This window comes from Manacus vitellinus, unplaced genomic scaffold, assembly GCF_001715985.3.
Source record: "Manacus vitellinus isolate BGI_N305 unplaced genomic scaffold, ASM171598v3 scaffold_0_pilon, whole genome shotgun sequence".
NCBI lineage: Eukaryota > Metazoa > Chordata > Aves > Passeriformes > Pipridae > Manacus > Manacus vitellinus.
In genome coordinates, this window is record NW_021938789.1 from 41,919,997 (window position 1) to 41,936,211 (window position 16,215).

Below are 16,215 nucleotides of genomic sequence, written 5' to 3' on the forward strand. Positions count from 1 at the left end.
ATATAATAAATATTATATAGTAAATAATGCCTACAATCAGGAGAACCAGTGCAATGTTTGGATCGGATTCCTCTGGCCAAAGAAAAGAAATGTGTCTCCTTAACAAGTGCTTCCTTTTAATCATTTACTTCAAGAGCTTTGTTTTTGTTATCTCATAAAACCAGTCAAGCCGAGGCGGGATCCTTTGGAGAGATCAGATTTATCAGTCAATAGTTGCGGCTCCTGTACTTTATTTCTGAGTGCACTTTAAAATATTTTACTAATGGTTAAAAATTAAACACAAATCTAACAGCTGATATTCTAAAGAATCCCAGCCAGAGGAATTTGTCTACAAAGGGAGATAAAATTTCATCATGCGAATGCTCCCAGTTTGCTTGGTTTTCTTCTCTCTCTTTTGTCTTTGTGGATCAGAGGTAAGATATGTTTTATTGTGGTAGCAGCAATTTATTAAAAAGGTTTTAAAACAGTTTATTGTTACAAAAGCAAAACCAGTTGATTTCTTTTTTAAGTTTCCTTTCATGGTATTTGGGTTTCCTACATTAGTTTTAGACCAGCTTGAATGTTTGAAGCTTGCTGTTTCTCTTTCATGTACTGATTGTATCTGGGGCTTATGCTAACAGGCTTGTGGGAAAGATTTTAATCATGACCTTACGCTAAACCAAATTTGCAAGCATGGCTGACCACATAAAGGTGCTGCTATTTCCCCTGCCCCCCCCCCCATTTTTTTGAGAAACAAGATTACAGTCTTGTCACAGGGCAGCATGGGTCATCCTACTGCCAGAAGGTTTGCTGAGGATTGTCTTCAGGCAGAAGTGTCCTGGAAAGCTGAGCTGAGCTGAGCATTCAGCATGACCCGAGTATTTTAGAGAAATCCTGAGATAAAAATCAGCACCTGTTGTTCCCGTTCAGGAGAAGCACCAAGCACAATACGGGAGTTATGCCAAGCCGGATCTGGCTCATACTTTGGATTCTACTCACCTGAGAACAGCAGGAAGAGTTTAGTAAGATTATACAACCATTAAAAGGAGGGTTGTTGGATTAAATTCTGCCCCAACAACATAATCACTGACTTTACTATGGCCAGAATTTCTTCACAAGAATTTTAAACTTCAGCTATATTGATTCAGTTGACACATCTGAAGCTGATAAATCACATTGGAGGACTCACTGTTCTCTCTCATTTTTATGCAGAGTCCATCCATATATATTTTTCATGTTTCATCATTCATCCTACCCACAGATCTTAGTAAGCAAAAGCACTCAGCTTGCAATGAAGTCACAAGACAGCTGCATGAACACAGTTGCAGAGCCACTCAAACAGAGGCTGTCAGAGGGAGGGTCAGAATCTGTGCTTGCAGTCCAATGATGACCACCAACCACACTGCAAATCCACTGCTGTGCCAGATACAGGAAAAAAGCTGATAAGAAAGGGCATTTAATTTTCAAATTTCTTTAAGACACTTGTTACTTGAGCAGTCACAGAGTAAAACAAATCATTAATTGTAGTTCATAAATATTTACAGGTGATACTTAAATCCAAGGTCAACCAAGCCAATAAAAAAAGTCTTAGAAAAAAATCAAATTTCTATTTTTTTTATTTCTCTGGTGTTTAAGTCCCCCTATGTTTTGATCTGCTTACAGTCCCATTGCTGGGATGTGTTATAAACCAATGGCTTAAAAAATGTTTATAATCAGCTGTGCATTTCAGCTGATGTTTGAAGAGTAAAGAGTATAAAGTTTGTGGGAGACCAGTAAGAGAGAAGATCACACCAGGTAAATGATCCAAAAAGAAAAAAATGTTCAGAGAAACTGAGAAAGATGAGGTGGCCAAAGACAAAAAACACCATAAATGATATTTAGCAACTTTGTGGTTCTTAGATAGGAAAAGGTTTATGAATGGACACTTTGTTGAGGGATCTGCAAAACTCTTGGTGCAGTCCCTAATCTTAATCCCTTTTAATTAGATTGTTTTTGTGCCTTGCAGAATGCAGCATCTAATGCTGAAGAAAACCAGTTTCAGCAGGTTGAACCTACCCAGCCAGCTGAGCAAGACACGTACCTCATAGGAGAATGCTTAAGCAACCAATACACCCACAAGTCCTGTAAGAAAGTTTTTTGTCACCCATGGGAACGATGCGTGGAGGGAAAATGCCTCTGTAAGCTTCCCTACCAGTGCCCAAAGAATGGCTCTTCTGTTTGTTCTACCAATGGAAAGAACTTCCATACTTACTGTCAGCTAAAGAGCTATGAGTGTCAACAACCCAAAGCAAAGTTTCTGCACAAGGGAAAATGCATGCCTGAAGGTATTAACACCTCCTTTTCCAAAATTTATCAAACATTGGTGGTTAAGGAGATGCTTGTTATTTACAGCTCAGAAAGTCTGTTCCGTTTCTTGCACTAGCCACAACATGAAACAGAAAATGAAAAGTCATTGAAAATGGGCAGTATCTGTTGATTTTCATAAAAAAATAAAATGATTGACAGGCCCAGGTAGAAAGGGAAGAAATAGACATGGGAAAGAGCCCAAAGGTTTCTAAGCAGGGTGCTGACTATAGGGGGAGGCAGTGGGAAAGGGCCTGCTGTGAACATTAACAGAGAGGGTATCTTTTAAGAGGGACAAACCTCACAGGAGTAAGTGTCCAAGGAATGGAGTCAAGCTGCTGAGGTGTGTGTGGGAGTGCATGGGGGAAGGTAAGCCACGTTCACCTCAGCCATCTTCATGCTGTGGATTCCATCCAAACAGAAAGCTGTTGTCCCTCAAACCACCAACAGTTTTTGCACTGACAATCAGCTGTTTGTTCTCACCTGCTTTTTATGTTGCACCAAGCTGCTTTGTTGGCTCAATATCTGTCTGAGTGCAGGGAAAAACAGCTCCCGTGAACTGGGCAGGTGCCTCTTTTAGCAGAGGCAGATACCTTTTAGCGGAGGCAGTTCCTGCCCATCCTCCAGCCTCACCTCCACGAAATGTTTTTTGTCAAGCCAGGGCTAGTACTGTCCCAGTACCATCACACCCTTTCCTCAGAGAAGTAGCAACTCAGCCCATCACCTTCAGGGTGGCAAAATTCAATTCTGTCTATTCTACTGAAAAGGTCTGGAGAACCTCCATATGGTCCTGGTGCACTCTCTATATGGCTTCACTATGTTAAGCTGAGGACTTTAGCTTCACTGTACACAGCAGACATTTTGATACACAGGTAGTAGAAACAGGATCTGGCCACCTCACTTCAAGTGTTACTGGTTGGTTATCAAAAGTTCCCTAAAAAAGGTCATTATACTAAAATGCAGCCTGTTCTCAGTAGACCTCCAGCTACTCTTAAGTGTCCATTATCCTCATTTATCCTTAAACTGGTATATTTTGAAAAAATAGCAGGCTCAAAGACACAAAGTCAATCCTCAGAAAATTCACAAATAATACCTGAAGTTTCTGATTCCCAATCTACTGTTCTTTCCATATGAACCTCGGCTGTAAGTACAAAATTAGTCCTGATTTGGTTTTGTGCTGTCTTTCCACTAGATACTTCTATATAATATGATATTGTTTGGAAATTTTTTTTAGAAACATTTTCAGTCTCTCTGGATCATGGAAATCTAAACTTGCTTCAAGTAAAACCTGTTAATCAAAAGGACAACACTTTTGTATGTGCTACTGAATGGACTATGAACGAAGCAAACGTGGCTTGCAAGCACCTTGGCTTTGAATTGTAAGTTTGGGGAATTTATCTCTGGATAACTGCAAGGGATCTGAAAAAGTAGTGATGCTTACAGAATTGTCAGTCACATGCAGCCAGCAGTTAAGACAGAAAACTCATGAGCGAGTATTGGCTCCAATATTCTAACAAAACTTCTTAAACTAACACCTCAGAGTGAAAGCCAAAACACAGATTTCTGTGTTCTATTACAGGTTACAACTGTACAAACCATAACTGTTTTACTTCTAAAATAAAGCTGAAGACCAGTGTGGAGGTGTTCTCTCAGGTCTGTGTAAGGGAAAGTGCACGGATCACAGAGTAGCTTTGAGCAATGATCTCTCTACATGGAACATGGAGTTTTTTCCTTCACCCCTCGCCCCTGCTGCTACAGGTTGCTTTGGCCCCAGGTAGGGCCAAAGCCACACACAGCTTGTTCTTTTTCCTGTGAACACACTGATGACCCAAGTTGCGTATTCAGCTCCTTATAAAGAGTCAATTCTATATCCTGTACATAATAATTCTACACCTGTACAACTAATTTAACTTAGTCAGGTAGAGCTGTCTCCCCAACTCTACCCGAACACTAGAGATGCAATTGCAGTGCCCTAAATTGTCTGCTCTAGGTGAGAAGCAAGTATTTCCTACTGATCAGTATCTCTTTAGATAGCAGAGAAGGGTGTGCCCTGGGACAGAGCATTCAACCCTGGAGTCCTGTTGAAAGTGTCTCAAGTTACTTATTTACTCAATCCATATTTCTGAAAGGAAGGGTGCACATACACTGTTGGGAGGATACTGCTCAGCTAAAACCAAGAAAGATAAAATTTATTAATCTCAGCCTTGCAGTGGCCTAAGCTTCCTCAATATGCACTGGTTTTGATAACCCCATACAGGATGGTTTCCAATTTATGGCTCACCTGTGTCCACACAGAGATAGAGATCTGAGCTTACAACTTCTGCTACATAAGGAGACTTTTCTATCCATCATGATACACAGTGACTGTCATAGAGCTACATATGCATTTGGGGACAGTTCTATGCAGCAACCTGCAAAAATTAGCACTTCACTTTTTCTTCCAAAATAAACATTTCCTGTTTACCTCGAGACAACTCCATGGGAAGTCTGCTCTTTTTCTTAGGCATGACCAAAATTCTTTAACAATGAGGAAAATAATATAAATTCTAAACAATAAAAGCAGTGGAGAATCCATTGTGAAATTATATAATTTGTTGTTATTATTATTTGTATCTCCACAGAGGTGCTGAATATTATCAAGCCATTTCCAGCATCACAGAATCTGCTTTAAATTCATTGCACTGTCTGCAAATAACTTGCAGGGGCCTAGAGACAAGTCTTGCTGAATGTCACACAGAGATGAAATCAAGAGATAGTAATGAGGGACTTGTTAGCCTCCAGTGCTATGAAAATCTCAGAGGTTAGTAGATATTTTAGTTTAATATCTTTGTGGAGTTCTTACATTTTGAGTTTATTTTATATAATGAGAACCTAGTTTGCCGAACTCTCAGCCACAGCAAACCTGCACTGAAAACTTCTGACTTTTTTGAAATAATCATTTTGCAGTCTTTAAGACAATTGAGGCAATCTTGAGTCATGACAGTCTTGAGTTTATGAGTTTGGAGAGTCACTGTTGCTCCTTAAATATTTTTACAGGTATGTCACCCATGGTTCTCTTTGTTCTCCCATCCCTTCCAAGGGTACCAAGGTATCCCACAAGTCTTATCTCTCCCAGCTTAACTGGTGAGGAGACAGGTGACGACTTCCTACTCACTGTTTTCTCTGTGAGGGAGATCAATTATCACATGAGTAGCACTGTAGCCAGACAGGCATGACTATAGTGGAACTGCTGGTGTCTTCTGGGGAGTTTCGGGACTCCTCAGTTTCTCATAGATAAACAGGGAATCAGGGTCCTGTTTTGAATTCTAACAGCTTTTCATTCTCTGGAGTGAGCTTTCTTTGGGACTGATAAGTATCACCCTGAGATGCTGCTGCTTAGAAGGGCTATGAATCGTCTCAGGTTTTTCTTACAAAAGGAGTTATTCACAGACTCTTGTTGAGTTCTTTCTACAGGGGTAACATCTTAATCACTTGAATAATTTACAGTGGGTTTGAACTGATTGTTTCTTGTTTAGTCTTTCCCTAGAAGAAATTAAATTCCCTTTTGCCAGGCTACTGAAAGTTGGAGGAGGAAAATAAGTGGCCACGCTGAAACCTTGATGAGAAGGCAATCAAAACAATAAAAAAAGATTCCTATTTAGGTGACTGGGCCCCAGCATGCCTACTGTTGATAGGCCAAACTGCTGACAGAATAAAATATGCAGGCAGAGTATTTCTCTAGGCAATTGTGAGCCTATGGTCAATGCCACACTAATTTCATTTTCATTTTGCTGCACAGTTTGTTCAGATGGTGAGTTTCATTGTGTCAACAAGAAGTGCATTTCTCTGAGTAAAACCTGTGATGGAATCAATGACTGTGGAGACCTAAGTGATGAACTGTGCTGTAGAGGTAATGATTTCCTTTCTCAGGTGTTTCAAAATCATTTCAGCAGAAAACCACTGCCAAAGAATTTTTCCAGTGACAGCTTAAGTCTCTCTTCCAATAAGTCACTACATTAAAGCAATCAAACCACAGTTTATGTATAGGCAAGTGCAAAAAAAAAGCAGGCATAATATACTTTTTTGAAGCAGGCAAGTGATCTCTGAGAACCTAGATTTCCTCAGAGGATGAGGAAATACAATGAGATTATTTAAGAGGCTGTTAAATACTGATACAAAAAATGAGCCATGTTAAAATGAAAATGTATTTTTAGTTGGGAAAAATCAGTAGTAATTAAACAAAGACACTGTTTTTCCAATGAACTGATTTTAAACCAAAGTAAGATATCTCTTAAATTTATTATTAATGCGAGATTATCTTTAGAATATCTGTGAACAGTTCCCATCACACTTTTTGTTCACTGAACAGTCATTCTTTCAGCATCTGCAATTCCAGCTGTAAAAATGCTGATTAGAAACATGAAATGGCTCTACCATGGCCTGAATGCAGGAGAATACTCCCAAAATTTGGGTTTCACGTGCCAAACAGTAATGTGGTTTACAAATCCTATCATTATCCCTCCACAACCTTGATTTTCTAGTTTTACAGTTTTAAGTAAATTTAATCTGATAATTGTGAAAACACATTCACAGGTATTTAGAAAAAAAGTAATAAATACCTGTGATTTCATCTATTTGGAGGACATTTATTTGGATTCCACATGGCAAATATAGTGGTGCTTCAGCTGAATGGGCAGAAAACAATTATTCTTGGAATCAGAAGAAATATTTCAACTGAGTTCAGTGGTCTTTGGAACATACAATCCATATCTGGACACATTTAGAGAACTACCTTATCTTCTATTAGACATAAATATCCTTAAATAGGAGATTGACATAAGATTTTAAAGAAGCTCAAAAGCCCCTGACATCAATTCAAGCACTGCTTTGCTTTTGATAACTTTTAAAGTGATCACAAAAATTAAAAGGAAGGGGGTTCTCAGGTTCATAATACCTTTTCATGTAATCAAGAATTTTAGAAGAACTAGAGTTATTACATCCAGTATCTTCATAATAGGATTCTTGATTCCTAACCCTGCATTTAGGCATTTAGGTCACTCAACCAAAAGTCAGCTTGGTCTCTGATTTGGGATTTGGCGCAAGCATCATCAGTTCCTAATTCGAGATGATCAGTAATGCTGCAAAAACTGAAAGTCCTTTGGCTGAGGTTGAGTGTGGGCATGTGTTATGGATGAAACTGGCACGAAGTGACACCAAGTCCAGAAGTACAGGGCTGAAACAGTAACAGAGATCCACATTTTTCAAGTTTTAAAACTTCAAGATTAGAAAGTGAGAAGAGCCAAGTACTCATTTTGTTTACACGTACAGAGCCTGCTTTTGTGATCTATTTATGAGCTGCCAAGTCCCCTGCAACATGGGTATTATATTGTGTTTATATTTTAAAAAGCTCTCTGACTAGGTGAGGTTGCTGAATCATATGATCCTGTGATTTACATTTGTAATTCTCCTATTTTACAGAGTGCAGAGACAACAGCTTCCACTGTCGGTCAAATATCTGTATTCCAAATAAGAATGTCTGCAACCAAGAAACTGATTGCCTCACAGGAGAGGATGAAGCTCGAGTTCGCTGTGCAGGTTTCCTTCTGAAAGGTGTTTTTGTTTCTTTTTTTAAATTCTGCTCAATTATAACTAGAGACTACACAATGCATATTATTAAATTATTTATCAGATTGGCAGAACCAAAATGCATGCAAGAATTAGTCTTCCCAATGTTATGTTATGCACAGTAGGAAGAAAAGGTTATGTGATTTTCCTCCTCTTCCTTCTAGAAAATAGCAAGAAGACTAAAGGAAGGAAGAAACAGATGTTTTGGGAGGCTTAAGGCAGATTATGTCTTTTGTTTACGTGGCCATCTATAAAACTGGTATCCCTTATTTGTGAAGAAAGTGTTGAGAGGGGGAGCAGGAATATTTTCTTCACAGATGAGGAATTCAACTAGTTTGTCAATATAATAATTCTTCTGTGCTCTTCCCCTCTCTGTTGAAAAGATTTTGCTTTGTTTTGAAATTAGAATGTTTTTCTTTGCTCTGATAAGAGACAAAGTCTAAAGCCAAAAAAGTAAACACTACCGGTAAATGGTAATTAGTACAGGTAAACTGAACTCTAAATGTAAACATTACTGTCAGTGATATGAGAACAGACACAATGCTCAGCCCCCATTTAGGAATCGAATTCAATGAGCACTTTTTTTGGATAAAACCTTACAGACCAGATTCAGGAAGCATTTAATTTACCTCTCATGTTGAATACCCTCCCTTACTCTGTTAAAGGAGGCACACAGTACACAACACCATAATCTGAACTGGAAAAAAAACCCCCAGACCTGTTATCTAATGCTCCTTTGGGCTCTAGAAAGCTTCATAAGGGGCAGGAGGAGGAATTTCTGTTGTTTCCTGGTGGAGGAGAATGGTATATCACTTTACAGACCAAAAACCAAAAAAAGGCTATTTCTCAGGGTTTCCTTGCAGAAGGGCTCCCTAGACTTGGCAAGCAGAGTAGATGTCATGTAGTTACAAATGAGTATCTGCTATTGTAGGTCATTTGTAGGCTGAGGCAGCCAAACAGTGTCTAGAAGGAAAGGAAACAGCAAGCACCAGGCTCAAGAGTATTGCTCTCCATATGCATTTAAAAAGTGTACCGTGATTTTGGCACACAAACATATATTCAAGTAAATGTTTGCCAATAATTTTAGTATTTTGTTATTTTACTGCAGACAAAGAAAAAGGGGCTGAAAATGACAGCATGGATAAAGGTAAGTGTAACTAGCCCTCCAAAAACAACAGCATACCCTCTTATTAGTGACTTTCAGCTACCAGCTAGCTGGTCAGATCCAGAACACTCAGATATTTGGACTTTGTGATTTAGTAAGATGCACTCTGGGGCTTACTCTTTGTCTCGCTTTTCACTAAATTCAAGAAAACCATAATAATTCATCCTGGCTGAGGACCCACATCTGTATGTTTTGGCATCTGGTGGAGGTACACTCCCAGCAAATCTAGGGGAATAGCTTTAAAATTATTTGCCTGAATGCAAGCAGCATTGGAAAATGAAGAGAAGTAATGTGATGCTAAGACACAAGCAATTTTCAAAGCAAAAAGAGATGCCAAAATTTTTAGTCTTTGCTTTCCTGCAATTTCAGCTACTGGCATATTCACAGCACTCAGATTTTCAAGATAAAGATAAACCTGTCTCCAAAGAGAGAGAATGTATATCTGAGGTACATTTTTCCTTTTTGTCAAAGAAAGAAGAATGATAAAGACATTTCTTCCCCAAGCACACTGTGGTGTTACAAATCACACATTAACTCGACGGAAAAGAATCATAGGTGGAGAGACTGCAAGAAAGGTAAGAAAAACACCTTACCTCATATGAGTTCATTCAGCATTGATTTAAATGGGCATTATTTGCTTTCTGTTAAACTTATGGAAATAACAAAATCAGCTACAACATTTATTTCTTGTTTTGCAGCAGTAGTGGCATCACAGTGAATGAAAAGTAAAGAGAAGCAAAATTTGTAAAGTAAAATATGGAGCTGCAAAATTGAGCATTGTACACACTGAAAATTAATCAGAAAAACACTTAATACTATAGCTAGAAATAACAATTCTGGCAAAATGGCATTAAAATTTGCGTCTTTGAAACAGAATACAGCAAAAATTCTGCACTAGATCAAACCAGTCAGATTCTACATCTGTTTCTCTGCCTACAAGGGGTTTCATGACTGAAAGTTGGAGAGAAGGTGGCATCGCACAAAGTCAGGAGATTGAATAAAATGACTGGATTTTATCATATATATCCTTTATATCTGATGTGGCCCAATTTACAACTTCTGCACAGCAGATCTATAATTTACAATCAGGCATGGTCAAGATGGTGAGGTGATATCAAGAGATGTGTTTCCCTTTATGCACTAGAATAGTACAATTATAATGATTTCTCATTATTTGTGTTTGTTGTTTAAATAGGGTGAATTCCCCTGGCAAGTGGCAATTAAAGACACCAGCAATGAAGGTACAACAGTGTACTGTGGAGGGGTTTATATTGGTGGCTGTTGGGTTCTGACTGCTGCACACTGCGTCAGGTAAAAACGACAAGCTATGAAATTATTTTCTTATTGCAAGGCAGAAAGATTGAATTGGATATTATTGCCCTTTTCAGCTACCTGTTTGCTAATTTCTATTTGCCTATTGAATAGAACAATTTAAAAAACTGACTCACTCACATTAATGATGAGGAATATTCAGAGAAAACAAAGTATTTTGACAGTGAATAGAAAGATTAAAAAGTAATAAGTTTGAGAGACATAGCATACTTCAGTCAAATGGCAAGCAGGCAGGAAAGGTTCAAGGTAACCATTCTGGCTGAAATGCAATACAAGGGATCTCCTCTCTTCCCCATCTCTACCTTGGGAAAGTCCAGGATCTGTTCCCTGAGAATGTCCCTGGGGTCATATATTCCCCAGAACAAGCAAGAACAGACAGGGAAGATTTGCCAGTCCCATCCACATCTGCTCACTCTTTTTTCAGAGCAGCATAAACACCTGGTTTCTCTTTGTCACAGCACTAAACACAGAGCCTGGGTTTTAACATTTTTTCTGTATTAGTTGCAGTACTCAGCATGGGTCATCTGTCCTGCATTTACTATACTTCAGAAAAATCTGGACATCAAGCCCAGAAAGAAAATATATGCATATAACATGACCTTTTATTCTAGAGACACTTTGATAAAATGCATAAGTTTACAGCTTTAAACTAGTTGACATATACTGCTTGTGTTAAGTACCAAATTGTATTTTATTTCTCTGTTTTTTTCCAGGGCAAATCGAGTCCATCTCTACCGTGTCTGGGTTGGAATGTTGAATACAATACAGTATGACAAAGAGACACATACTTTTAGACTAAAACGACTGATAATTCATGAAAATTACAATGCATCAACTTATGAAAATGACATTGCTCTGCTGGAGCTGAGTGGTTCTGGGAATGGAGAATGCTCCACAGACCACAACAGCATACCTGCCTGTATCCCCTGGTCAGAGTATATGTTCAAGACTGGTGACAGATGCAAGATTTCTGGATGGGGACTAGAGAAAGGTATTTGCTTTAGTGCTTGCTACAAGAATGTACTATTTGTATCACTCCTTTTCTAGTTGTGGTGAGCTTTCATTTTGAAAAGGCTGAAGAATAGTTGTGCATAAAGCACTCAGAAGAGGCTGAGTACAAAAAACATAGGCTGTGGTTTGACATTCAGCTATCACTGTTGGTTCTCTTTTCTGTACTACTTCCTCTGCTGTTTCAGCACTTAGTAAATTGATATGGAGGACACTCCTGGATGAAAACTATCTTAACAATAAGAAATTTTCGTTTTTTCCATCTAATATTTATATTAGCTGTGGAGACCTGTTAAGGATATTATCAAGTGGCGGTTGGTAGCTCTCAGGGGCCCACAGTCACAGCCTGTCCTCTGTCCCAAGAGGATCTGATCTGCAGCCAACAGTTATGAAACTCAGCATATCCCATCTCAACCATGTTTGAGTTTAGCCCAGAGAAGTTGCACAGAGACCCATAAGCCAAATGTAATCATGCTTTCAAAGATTTGGGAAGCACTTGTTTTGTATCACAGCGTTACAGCCTGGCACTGGGGCTACCATGTTCTGGTTGTGAGGTTTCTCCTGTCCATACTCAGTAGCAGTCCAGCCAGCAAATGCCATGTTGGGAATTGCTAGCAGAGACAGAGAACAAAACAGAGCATCTCCTTAGACTTGTGAATACATAGTTCACCTGTATCTTCAATAACTGCTCCACTCATCCCAAAAAGACAGAGACGGATTGGAAAAAATGTAACAAGAATGAATTACAGCCACATCTCCATTTCACAGAAAACAATATACCATTTTCCAAGTGTCAGAAAACCTTGATATGGAAAACACAGGGAAAAATACCTGAGGAAGACATGGAAATGGATAGGGTTGAAAATGTCACAAAATGAAACTACTGTAGTTAACATCACAATTGAACCACACTGCTTTTATTTTGAAACATATGACCAAGGTACTGCAATTCATATGGGGTAAATGTTACTGGCAGTTTAAGGTTTCTGGTTTATAATAATGAAGATAATATTCTGTAAATAATTAAATATGTAACTTTCAATTTATTATATTAAATGTGTCTCATACGTACTACCATTTTAAATTTAGAAAATTATATTCTTTTTTTCTTCTAGGTTATACCAAACAATTTATCCTCAAGTGGGGAAATGTTAATATATTTCAGAATTGTTCTGCATTGTATCCAGGACGATTTTTTAAAAAAATGGAATGTGCAGGCAAGCATCAGTTTTCTTACTATAATCTCTCTATCATCAAACTTACAGTTTAGAAGGTCAGACATAATGGCTGGGAATCTTCTAGACTTGGGAAAGACAAAAACCCAATTACCACAGTATCACTACTGGCAAAATGCTACAGCATCCACCATTATATATGTATTTATAAACAGAGTTCAGATGACAGTGTGACAAGTTTCTATAATTATGTGGACAAATTTCTGCATGTAATTTGAGTTGTGTTTTCTAGACACACAAGCACTTTACAGTGCACTGACCTTCCCACCTTTACTACATTTGATTCTGATTCAGCAACATATTTAAGCAAATGCCTGTTCTAGAGCACAATAGGCAATGTGGCTGAATTCTTCTCTTTGGCACAGGGTGAAACAAGACTCACATGACTGACAACAAAGCAAATGAGGAGAATTTGGGCCGGCCACAAATGTAAAGAGAGATCCAGCACTTAAAAAGAAATGAGAAATAATAGACTGAAGAGGTTCAGAACCTCCTTTACTGGTGACAATTAGGCAAATATCTGTCAGGAAGTGACACGCACCTGAAAATTCTCCTGAGCTCTACTTTGTGCTCTAGCTTGTATAGGAACTTATTTTTGCTTTATATTTCCTCTTTTGCTTCAGGTACTTATGATGGCTCCACAGACAGCTGCAAAGGTGATTCAGGAGGACCCTTGGTCTGTTATGATGCAGAAAATGTGGCGTATGTCTGGGGTATTGTGAGTTGGGGTGAGAACTGTGGGGAGGCTGGTCACCCTGGCGTGTACACAAAGGTTGCCAGCTACTATGACTGGATTAGCCACCATGTGACACGGAGTCTCATTGCACGGTACAATATCTGAGCTTATATTCAATACTTCCTTCATATCACCCATGCAAAACCAAACACCAGTGCTTTTTCACAATCAGCAGTCATGTAACTTAGCAACAATTACTACAAATCTTTAAAGAATATATTTTGAAAATTCTTTACAGTCTACGAATAGCATAATTTTGCAGAGCCTGTAGGAAGAGAATTCTACAGACACAAGTCCACAGCAAAAGTCTGTAATAAAGAAGGATATTAAAATATCTTTTTCTTGTTGTTATTTTGGGTTCTTTTCCACTTTTCACATTGCATTTCAATTGCCATTGTTTAATTAGCTAAAACTGACCATACTGGAAGCAGTGGTTGGGAAATGAGTGCACTGGCCTTATGTGAACTTGCAGAAAGGACAGCAACCAGAGTACTTTAAAGGTCTTACATCACACTGAGGTCTAAGTCACTAGAAACCTTCTGCCCCTGCTTGGAAGATTCTTTAGGCTTATTGTGGAAGTAGACTTCAGACCATCTGTTAATCAAGAGATTGACTATGACCATGGGATTTGTTGTAATGCAACAATTACTCAAATAATACATCTGCTTAGTGGTAGTGTTTTTTCATCTACAGTCTCAGACAATTTATATCTAGTTAATATATATCATCTGATCATCTAGCTTGGGGCACTTTTGTAGCTCTGAGTTTTATTAATTTGACAGCTGGTCACAAAAACCAGAAGAATTTTAAAACTTAAATCTTCAACTTAAATAAAAAGCATCTTTACTATCTTAAGTTCTCTGTCTATGTGTGTATATATATATATATATATATATATATATATATCTCAGGTATCCAACAAAGTCTTAACACCAAATAGTTTTACTCTCTGTGTATATATATATTTATACACACACACATTATATATAATATAAATATATAAAAAGTCAATATATTATATAGAATTAATTCTACAAAAGCAAGTTACAGATCTAAAGTTAAAATCTTTGCTGTCATAAGGAAAACGTCAGTCTATACATAATACCCTCACAACCAGCAAGAGTTATATACAGAAAGTGTGCAAAAGATTTTTAAAGTATTAGAATTTGATTTATGGATTGGTATCCTTGACACAGAACTCAAATAGCTCCAGGACTATCTCAGCAAGTTGTATCAAACTGTTCAATAGTTTTAGAACATTCCTCACTGTATTCTAATTACAAATACTTTTAATATTTATTTTACTTTATTCCACTCCATTAATTATCCTGTCGAATTAATGGCATATGTTCACACAACACAGTTGTTCTGGTGTGTTTTTTCTATAAATCAGCACAATCAGACAACGTTTTTACATTTTCACTGACTTTTCTTCATCTTCCAGTCTTGTAAAAACTGCACATCAGCATGAATTTGTCACGTAAAGGCACTGTCAATCATCAATAACTAAAGTATGGGTATTAATTGATTCTCTTCACACACACACACACACACACACACACACCCCTTCAACAAGGTTTCCTGTTTAGAAAAGCATTTAAGTATATTCCTACACAGGAATATACCACAGGGTCTTGGTAAAGTAATCATAGGAAAAAGCTGGACAGGTGTACAAAGAGCTCCCTCTTTTGTTTGACTTAATTAATTTCTGCAAAGAACTTTTTCGACCAATATCTCCAGTTAATGACAAATAATATTAAATGTTGAGGCTGAAAATAAAAAAAAAAAAATAGAATACGTATCCTTATACTCTGCCTCTTGATCTGAAAGTCTCTTGGTTTTCTTCCCAATTCCCGTTCTTTTTCACATTTAACTTTTGGTCAAATATTACTATTTTCTGAGGTCTTCCACACATCTTAAATCAGAGTTTTTGTGGTTCCACTTCAGCTCATCTGTGAAGCATCTAGAATTAAAATATAAAATTAATTAAAAAGAAATCCTCAAAACCAAACAGGATGTTTGGCAAGCAAGTTCATTTTGGTCTGTTTTTTTTTTTTTTCAGCAAATCAAGACTGGACTTTTAATGTTTAATAGATATACTTTCATTTTGCTCTGTTTTACAACCCCGTCTTGCACTCTTGATGATGATGTTACCAGAAGCTGAATCACTTGCATGTGGAAATATCACCAGATCAGTTTCCTCCACATTGAACATCATCATAAACTTAGGTTAAAATTTTAACATTTCAAGCATATAGTCTTTAAAGCCTTTTTTCTTTTTTTTTTCTTCCCAAAGGGTCATGTTTTTCTAGCTGCTCTAATCCAAGTTCTCCCCGTGAGTACACAGAGGGACAGCAGTATGTGGGTCTGGGCACGATGCTGCCAGAGGCAGCGTTTGCTCCAAGCCCCAGCACGGCTGGCACAAAACCTTCCCTTCGACCCTACACATGCAGGGTCGCGAAGGCTGGCTCGAAAATCGGCCTTTCACAGAATCACAGAATCAACCAGGTTGGAAAAGACCTCTGAGATCATCGAGTCCAACATATCCAACACCACCTTTGTAAACTAGGCCATAGCACTAATATGTCCAGTCTATCCTTAAACACCTCTAGGGACAGTGACTCCACCACCTCCCCGAGCAGCCCATTCCAATGTCTGATCACCCTTTCAGTGAAGAAATTCTCCCTGTGTCCAACATAAACCTCCCCTGGTGCAGCTTGAGGCCATTTCCTCTTGTCCTGCCACTGGCTGTCTGGGAGAAGTCGGATCCCCACCTTTTAGGTAGTTGGGAGAGCGATAACACCACCCTTGAG

General features: G+C 38.2%; 1 protein-coding gene across 3 annotated transcripts; it reads left to right on the forward strand.

Annotated features, from left to right (window-relative positions):
- Positions 1-201: 201 nt before the first annotated feature.
- CFI (complement factor I) lies at positions 202-13,736 on the forward strand. 3 transcript variants are annotated; one of them, XM_008933186.3, is made up of 12 exons: positions 202-413; positions 1,985-2,303; positions 3,557-3,701; positions 4,944-5,122; positions 6,101-6,211; positions 7,780-7,896; positions 9,035-9,073; positions 9,563-9,666; positions 10,287-10,402; positions 11,137-11,414; positions 12,547-12,648; positions 13,290-13,736. In XM_008933186.3, exons 1-12 carry the CDS (start codon positions 354-356, stop codon positions 13,505-13,507), a joined length of 1,788 nt encoding a protein of 595 aa, XP_008931434.3. In that variant the 5' UTR covers positions 202-353; the 3' UTR covers positions 13,508-13,736. The 3 variants fall into 3 exon arrangements, with proteins under 3 accessions (XP_008931434.3, XP_017927779.2, XP_017927797.2); XM_018072290.2 differs by having other exon boundaries at positions 204-413; positions 7,780-7,911; XM_018072308.2 differs by lacking the exons at positions 3,557-3,701; positions 4,944-5,122 and having other exon boundaries at positions 206-413; positions 7,780-7,911.
- The last annotated feature ends 2,479 nt before the right edge of the window (positions 13,737-16,215 follow it).

Bases quoted from the DNA above. Each gene is read 5' to 3' on its own strand.
- CFI (XM_018072290.2), top strand. From the start codon at position 354: ATGCGAATGCTCCCAGTTTGCTTGGTTTTCTTCTCTCTCTTTTGTCTT. The intron at 2,304-3,556 runs GTATTAACACCT...AATTTTTTTTAG, and splicing joins GGGAAAATGCATGCCTGAAG to AAACATTTTCAGTCTCTCTG. The intron at 10,403-11,136 runs GTAAAAACGACA...GTTTTTTTCCAG, and splicing joins ACTGCTGCACACTGCGTCAG to GGCAAATCGAGTCCATCTCT.